We start from the raw sequence: 8986 nt of genomic DNA, 5'->3' as shown, positions 1-8986 counted from the left end.
AGATACATACTACAAACTTACAACACACGTTACAAAATGTTTGTTATATTTTGTGTAGATACATACTACAAACTTACAACACACGTTACAAAATGTTTGTTATATTTTGTGTAGATACATACCACAAACTTATAACACACTTTACTAAATGTTTGTTATATTTCAAGTAGATACATACTATGTATCTACACAAAATATAACAAACATTTAGTAAAGTGTGTTATAAGTTTGTACTACAAACTTATAACACACTTTACTAAATGTTTGTTATATTTTGTGTAGATACATACTACAAACTTATAACACACTTTACAAAATGTTTGTTATATTTTGTGTAGATACATACTACAAACTTATAACACACTTTACTAAATGTTTGTTATATTTCAAGTAGATACATACTACAAACTTACAACACACGTTACAAAATGTTTGTTATATTTTGTGTAGATACATACTACAAACTTATAACACACTTTACTAAATGTTTGTTATATTTCAAGTAGATACATGTAGCAAATTCAGAATTACAGGCGACATTCGTTTTCCAATATGGGGTAAAAACCAATGTTTCAATCCTGTACACATTTGTTCAAATAACAAACCTGCAACTAAATTATTCAGTTCTTGTTTAACTAGCATTTTCAACATACCTGCAACTAAATCATCAAGTCTTTGATCACTACGTTTGAATTCTTTCTCCAATTTTGCTTTCTCCCGGTCTCTATCAGCATTATTTTGACTACAAACAGAAGAAACATACATATTTTATCTTCTGAAACCAGACATTTTAATCAAACTTGTAGCACAAGTACATTATCAACAATTTCTATCTTCTGCATGATACACAGATTGAAAGTTTATTATTATAACAGACTTTACTGTACAAATTATCCTGGAATTAAAAAAGTGATGGAACTCTTCTGATAGGTGAATCGTACTTCATTAGGCCTACGTTTCACAAGTTATCAGTTTACTTTTCTTGTTTTAACTAAATTTCATTACCTTAAGTGCTCTCCAAACAGCACACAATTATTATAAACTTGACATAATGTGGAGAATCTAGCACAAATAAAAGATTGATTTTAGAATAAGAAGGTTTAACCTTGTATTAAACCTGAAGGAAATATTCCACAAGCTTTATCTTCTTACCAATATTAAGTTAAATTTTAGTTCACCGTTGATTAAACAGAAGAAATTAAGAACATACCTTGCAGAAAGGGCTCGTATGACTGACATCAGAAGACCACTCTAAAAATAAGGAGTTATTGCTATATCTTTATTATGAATATCCTGTGCACAAAGACATATTTAATCATTACTTATAGTTACATTAAATTGGTTAGCATATTTAAAATACTTTTTACTACTGACTTAGTGTCTAGTATTAACTTAAATATCCTGTATCTGCCATGCCTTGTGAAATAGAATTGGAATTACAGCCAAATATGCTAACAGCAATGGCATTCAGGTGATGATTTAATACCACTGAATAATTTTACAGGTTTTTAATTGTCAGGTAAATCAGCTTATAACATTAAGTATTTCTGAAAAATAACACATTGATAATCTACTTACACATCTTAATCGGGTTTATGATTACTTGTATTTCACAGATTACTCAACCTTTTCTTCCTAAAATAAAGACACTTAACTAAAAACATAATGGTTATTGTGGTTATCCCACTACAAATTTTAAACACTATTTTTAACTAGCTAAATATAAACTTGAAATTAATACAGTGTATTTGTGTTGTGATCTTCAATCTTCTTGTTTAGAAACACTCTAGCAATTTAAGAATGAAGTATTGAAAATCATTACTAATGTTATAATGAATTATTTTCCAGGACCCTGTAAGGCTTGATTAAAGTCTGTTTTGAGTTCATTTACCAGTCAAAATGAAGAAATGAGATAGATTAAATTTTTTCAATTTAATTCTCGAAAACTTCCAACCATGAAAGCCATACAAACAGGCAGAAAAAGTTAAATTTGCATAAGCTTACTAGAGCTGCATCCATTACCAACATATTTCTAATTTGTTCATAGCAATATGTTTTATAAAATGTTTCATTGTTTCCAAGTTAATCAAAAACATTTTTAAACTTTCAAGAACAATTCGTTTTTAGCAATGATATCATATACTGAAATGTCTATACAATGTTCTTAATTTTAAAGTTAGTTCTCAAATTTAGCCATTCAATATCTGAATCACGCACACGTTGAGGTCATCAATCAATATTTTAGTCAATTGAAAGATTTTGTAAATTTATTTGTTTATAAAAAAAATTCTTCATAATGTATATATTATCCCTAATGTAGAGATTAGACACTTAGAAAGTCCTTTATAAACACAATTAAGTTTCCAACTTAGAAGATATAAACACACATCAGTTTTTTCTTAAATTATCTTTCCAAACAATTATAATCCAAATATTAATAAAATGCCCTTTTAATGCAATGATATTAAGTTACAATAAATATGCTAAAACATAAAACATTGGATTAGTTTCTTAATAAAGTGATTCACATAAGAACCAACGTAAATATCGAACCTTTAACAGAGTTGTCTACATCAGTGGTTTGAAAACCTATTTTACAGTGCCCTCTTTTCTAAACATGCAACTCGTAGTACCCACCCTCACACACACACACACACTCCTTATGATCTATTTGTGTATAATACTGTACATGTTATTTTCCCGTGCTAATTGTTGTTACTACACTACTTAATAACACTAATATTTGGATAACAGTTTTAAAACTTTTTTACTTTTAAATTTGTTCTTTCAGATATAATTAATATACTCATATAGCCACAGTTGCATAACCCTCCCTTAGAGAACACACCCTCCTCCCACAGTTTGCACACCATGGGTCTACATCATGCACGTACGATACAAAATAAGCTCACCATCTCTACCACTGATTGCTATAACTTACCAACACCACAACTCAAAATCCTATACAAATTGTAGGTAATATAAAAAATCTGGTAAGATGTTAACAATGTTAAAATATTTGTATCAATGCACGTGTCGTACTTTGGAACAATGATCAGATGACAGTGATCTTAAAAAAAAAAACTTCTGGAAGAAAACCATCTATGATAAAGAACATTTCACAAAGTTTCAAATAGACTTCTCAATACATTCCTTTGATTCCCTATTCACTTGTTTAAATATCATTAAATAGCAGTTTCACAATTTTAATGCCATACATCTAATCATTTCACTATGATAATTTGCTTACACTCTCTCTAGGTGGCTTTGTCCCTCTAGGTGGTCGCATAGGTCCATCCATTTCATTCATTGCCAAACATAAGATACCAGTCAGCCGATTGAATACTTTCCTCTTCAACTCCTACAAAAATCCACAATAATACTCCAAATTGTAAAAACAGTATTAATGAGATCATCTTTATTTCAAACATATTTTAAAAAATGTATAACTTTGTGATTCAATCATAAGAAAGTCTTTAAGTTATGTCTAAATCACAATTCAGAGGTAATTTATGGAATAATTATCTCATGTATCACCATCACCTCTTTGGTACATAAAATGTAAAATTAACAAAAATGTCATCGTATTATCCGATGCTTAATTATTCTTTCTGGACCTAATGTTAATTTAAAATCACACCTATAAGCTCAGCAATTACAGTTTACACAAATACCATATGCTACAACAATGACAAAAATGTTTTAAAATATAAATAAACTAATTGATATACTTATCAGATCCAGTCATTAAAATGGAAATATATTTTTATTAAATTACTTAGTCATGATGTTGCAAGCAGTGCCTTTCAAGTTTCACGGCATGGAATGAGCAAATAAAGATGCTAGTGTCCCATGTTTACAGTTTCTAAGCTAGAGTAAAATGCAGTACAGTTGAAATTACACTACAACAGTGTAAGTTGTGTAACTTAATCAGTTAATGTTACTCATACAAATTAGAACTAGTACTACCACTAGTTGTAGATAGAAAAAAACCGACGAGATTCCCATAATTCTAGTCTGAAAACGTAATAATAAATTAACATACTTAGATGTTTTTCACTAAGTGCTTTATTCACAGATTTGGCACCACGAAAGAGATAATTACTTTGATGTATTTATTAATAATAATATGTACTATAATATTATTCGACATCTGCCCAAATATCGGGCTAGGCCTACTTCGCTGTCACACACTAATCATTTAGTACGTTTCGAAGCAGACCAAATACCGCACCATTATGATTCAAATAAATTCTAATACACAAAAGAACACTGTATTTAGACATATCTGAATATTGCCATCGGTAAGCTGTAAAAACTAAATTATAATTTACCAGCACAATTCAAATCACATTCCATACCTTGGCCTTACAGTTATAACAACTTCACCCACCCATATAACAAATGTAGTTATATATACGTAAATAATACACTCTCTGGTGGTAGCATATAAAATTAAATTTATATACTTCGATGCTGTTTTGTGTTTTTGTTTTTTTCCTTAATTTTTTGTTTGCTTTTAGTCATTATAAATATAATTCGAATTTTAGCATTTGCTTATAACTTTCAAAAAAATGGTAAGATATCTCCTAATTTATCTGATTTTGAATATTACATAAAAGCTCGGTAACTTCTCGATTAGGACCTCAAAGTACTTCATTTATACTACATTTTTATTCTAATTTCACTTGGTTTAGCGGCAAATTGTGTATATTCTTATCAGATTTATTATTGCATTGTTACAAAATATTGTTTTTCTCACATTTTATATAATATACAATAAACAAAGTATTATTTAACTTTTTAAATTAATAAACAGAGTGTTATTATTATAACAATCTTTATTAATAAACATCATTCTCCATCTAAAACAATACGAGGAGCTTCTTAGATTTTTTTCCCTTAAAATGTAGGTACAGTACTTCAGATGCAGAAAAAAGAAAATGACACTGAAAATCTGTTTAGAAGAATCACCCAGAAATATCTGACCACGATTCAGTGAAATAATTTTATAATATGTAGAAGTTAAAACATACTTAGTTAAGCTGTCATTCCACGATGTGCAACATCCAGTGATTTTTTCTCATTTAAGTACCTGTTACTAGATGACGCTAAAATAGGATATTAACAACATCATTGGTATAAAAACGTTTCGGAATTACACAAATTACATCTTCTGCAAATCTATGATAATATTGAAGTATAATCACTAATATAAAAATACAATGAATAGTGTTATGAAATATTCAATTTAAAAAAAAAGAGAGAGAGAGAGATTTGAATAAAGCAAGGGAAAATGAGTTCCAATTTCTGTTAAGACTTGGATTTTCATTCATAACATGTGGTCTTTCTTTTATCAACAGTTCGTGATCATTACATCCATAACTTAGAATTTTCGGTAGAAATTCCTAACTCTTTTCTCCTTATATTATTCAAATAGCTCTCTCTCTCTCTCTCTTATTACTTTTTTTTAAATTGAATATGTTATAAACACAAGTTACTCGCAAATGAGTTTTTTTGTTCTGTGTTTGTGTATGTGTGTGTGTTGTTTTTACACTTCTCTGGAATTTCATAGAATCTTTTGTCTCTCGTTGTCCAGTTCAACTGATATTGATCGAAAATCTTATAGGGCGGTGCCTTTTAAGAGATAAAATAAGATAAAAATAAAATAATATTTTTCACACACCTGTGATTTAGAACCGCAATGAACGAAGTAAAAGGAATGTGAGGGAAAAAATGTCTGTAACAATTATATATTTCTATTGGTAGACGATAATCATTTCATAAGAAATAAGTTTCTTTCACAAGTTTGTTTTTTCTTTGACTATAAAAGTGGGATGCAGTGTAGCTTTCAGTGAGATTTGTTCTTCTTATTATTATTTTTAAATCTGCAGTTATGACTTGGAAAACTGGACATTTTAAATATATAAATGGAAGACATTTAAATGCATAACACATTTGTCAAAAAAAATTGTTTGTTTCTAGTTTAGCACAAAAGTACACAATCGAAACCCGATTTTCAAGATTATAAGCCTTGAGATTTACCTCTGAACCATTGGTGAGGTTTGTCCAGAGGAAAAGCTTGAGTTTTAATTTATAGCCTACTTGAGCTACTTATACAATAGATAGATAAACAGATTCTTTTAATATCAAAATAGTGGTAAAAAGTACTGTAGAACAATCACAAAAAATGGCAAGAAAATAAATTGTAAACCAAATTCAAATACTGTAGTAAAAAGGACCGATTTTTGAAAAACTATAGCGTCTTCAAAATATATTCTAATTGTATATGCCGGATTCGTTTTATTCTATTCATATAATAGTAGATATAAGTGTAGATAAACAGTGTCATTACAGTGGAGATGTTAAGATTATTGAAACATAATTTGTTTTATATTGTTGCACTAAAAAGGTTTAATTAAATGTTAAACCTATTAGTTTAATTGTGTTAGCAGTAATTTTTTCTTGAAGCAATAATCCTGCAAAAAGAAAATGAAATCCGACGGTAAAGTATTCAAATAAACAGAAATACATTAATTTCTCTAGAAAAGTACGATGTAATGTAGATTATAAAACTTTCGTTGGATTGAGATGAAGGTTGCAAGATTCATAAGTAGAGGACGCCTCAAATACAAATCTCTTTATTAATACATGTTTTGTTTGTTAAAAGTTTAGTATATGGAGAAAGATTACACTCAGCTTCTGGTGAAAATAGTTTACCCTGTGTTTTTCTAACTAAAAATCAAACTAGAAATACAGTTCAATAATAAAAAATCTTTATTTTTAGTTTTCAGTGTGACTAGGTAAAGTAACAAAATCTGTATGGCACACATCATATTACAACAGAAAACGAAATATTACACAAAACATTTCTTCATTTGTATATAATTCTTCCGCGTTTGAACACTTCATGGCCTGATCTGAATCGGTGGGGTTTTTCACCACCGTTCTATCGTTCCAGCCAGCACATTATACTGTGTAATTCATTACTGAACCTTAAAATAAAATAAAAATGTTTATAAAACTTTAAGATAAAATCTACTCATTTTAAAATGATCGAACATCATAAATTACACAAAATGTTTGATAAGAGACAATACTGTGAAATTAATAATAAATATAACACACAGTTTCATTTCTGAAGCCTGCAGATACTAGAAAGCAAAGGTAAATACCATTGATATTAATAAATTCGAACTAATTTATGCATTCTTAATTTCTGGGTTTATTGTATTATATTAACGTTTTCATTAGTCCTTTTTTATGCTTCGTAAATATAAAAAATAATTGAACTTTCTAAGATATTACGTCAAATCTCTATCATACTCCAACACAAATCAATTGAAAGTTGTTTCGGTCTTTCATAAATACAGTAGAAGTAAACATAAATCTTTTAGTTAAGTTTGTTTTAATTATTTACTCCAGAACTCTAGTATTTGTTAATTTCTTTATTTTCAAGCTGGAAATGAGTAGATTCGAGGACAGACTTTTTGGAACGATGATGGTGTTTTCTTAGCGCATATCGACACAGTGAGCTATCTGCACTCTATCCACCGCGGGAAATCGAGCCCCGAATTATTAGAAGCACTGGAAATACCTTACTGAATGATAATTGAAAATGCCAGTCAGTTAGGAGTAATATGAATCTACCATTAATCATTTGCATGAGGAAAGGGGTGGAGACGTTTTACATTTTAGGCCTGAGGTCCCACTATAGTCCACGGGCGTGTTTCCGTAGGATTTTTGGGAGAGAAATAAAACCTTCGGAAGCAATTTAAGAAGGTAAACAACTGTATATCACTTCATTTCTGTTAACTTGAAAAAGAAAATAATTTTTCACGGTGTGAGTTATAATTTGTTGTTGTTTTCATAATACTGTCTAGAATATGCTAAATATGATAACTTTACATTCTGAAACTTAGCATGAAACACTTTTTTACCGTTATAACAATACACTAGAAATTTAGAAGCGTAGTTTGAAAGAATATTATTCGAAATATTCTGACCACTCTACAAATTCCTTTTTTCATCCTTTTACTCAGGTGATTTGTAATCCTTCTCCTCATCACTGATATTTAAATTATCAGTCATTCTAATTACTCTACAATCAAACTTCGAAGACTCACCCACTTTCATACCTCTTCGCGGTAGTACGCTAGTGTTGTCTGCCAGCAAGTCAAAGCGCTAACACGAAAACGAGAAATTACGTTAGGTGGAAAACGAAACAAAAGGAAGGGCAACAATAAAAGTATAGTTTTCGGCATATACAGAAACAAGAAGAATCAAAATTACACGAAAAATGTGATAATCGACACAATTGCACGTGAATTTGAGGTATCGAGAGATAAGCCTTTTGGTCGGGGGGATGCAATAGTACCCCTTTTCACTCTCTACGGACCAACCCGTGCCAAAACTGGCTATTTCCACTTATTTCCTGGATTATTGTTCAAGTCTTTTGCTGGAAAAAACAGAGTAAAAATTAACAAAATCTTATTTCGTTTTGTGTTAAATAGGTCCAATGATTCGTGAAACGATTAACTGATATGTTCATAAATTTTTTTATTTAGTCATAATTAAGATCATTGGAATTTTTCATTGTATTCGTGAATTATTTGAGGGTCTAAATCATTATTTACAGGGGAGTAGCCGAGAGGAAGGGGGTCGACAACCATCCTAATATTTTAAAGAAGTCTTTTTTTTTTTTATAAATACTTGACTTTTAAGTAAGTCACTTAAATTCTTTAAATAGAAAAAAATATCAAAATTATTTTTGGAAAAATACCCCCCCCCCCCAAGAAAACACACACGCACACCACATACTCCATAGTAATGGCTACGCCCCTGATTTGCATAGTTTTATTCTTGTAAATATTTCGCATAAATAAAGTTAACCAAATCACGATAGAAAGCTACATACACGACTTCGAATCCCCGTCACACCAAACATGCTCGCCCTTTCAGCCGTGGGGGCGTTATAATGTGACGG

The 8986-nt window shown here is 29.8% G+C and overlaps 1 protein-coding gene across 1 annotated transcript in view; it reads right to left on the bottom strand.

Annotated features, from left to right (window-relative positions):
• Positions 1 to 4438, bottom strand: part of LOC106473299 (exocyst complex component 4-like) — a 41465-nt gene extending 37027 nt beyond the window's left edge. Inside the window, exons 1-4 of the mRNA XM_022401762.1 lie at positions 4362 to 4438; positions 3251 to 3361; positions 1211 to 1251; positions 606 to 742 (exon numbers count right to left, since the gene is read on the bottom strand). Of these exons, the coding sequence (XP_022257470.1) occupies positions 606 to 742; positions 1211 to 1251; positions 3251 to 3310 (238 nt within the window). The 5' untranslated portion in view covers positions 3311 to 3361; positions 4362 to 4438. The remainder of the gene's footprint in view (positions 1 to 605; positions 743 to 1210; positions 1252 to 3250; positions 3362 to 4361) is intronic.
• Positions 4439 to 8986: the final 4548 nt, after the last annotated feature.

The sequence above is a fragment of the Limulus polyphemus genome, unplaced genomic scaffold (assembly GCF_000517525.1).
Source record: "Limulus polyphemus unplaced genomic scaffold, Limulus_polyphemus-2.1.2 Scaffold6055, whole genome shotgun sequence".
Taxonomy (NCBI): Eukaryota; Metazoa; Arthropoda; class Merostomata; order Xiphosura; family Limulidae; genus Limulus; species Limulus polyphemus.
The sequence above is the reverse complement of the archived record's forward strand: the minus strand, read 5'-3'. Positions and strand labels throughout refer to the sequence as shown.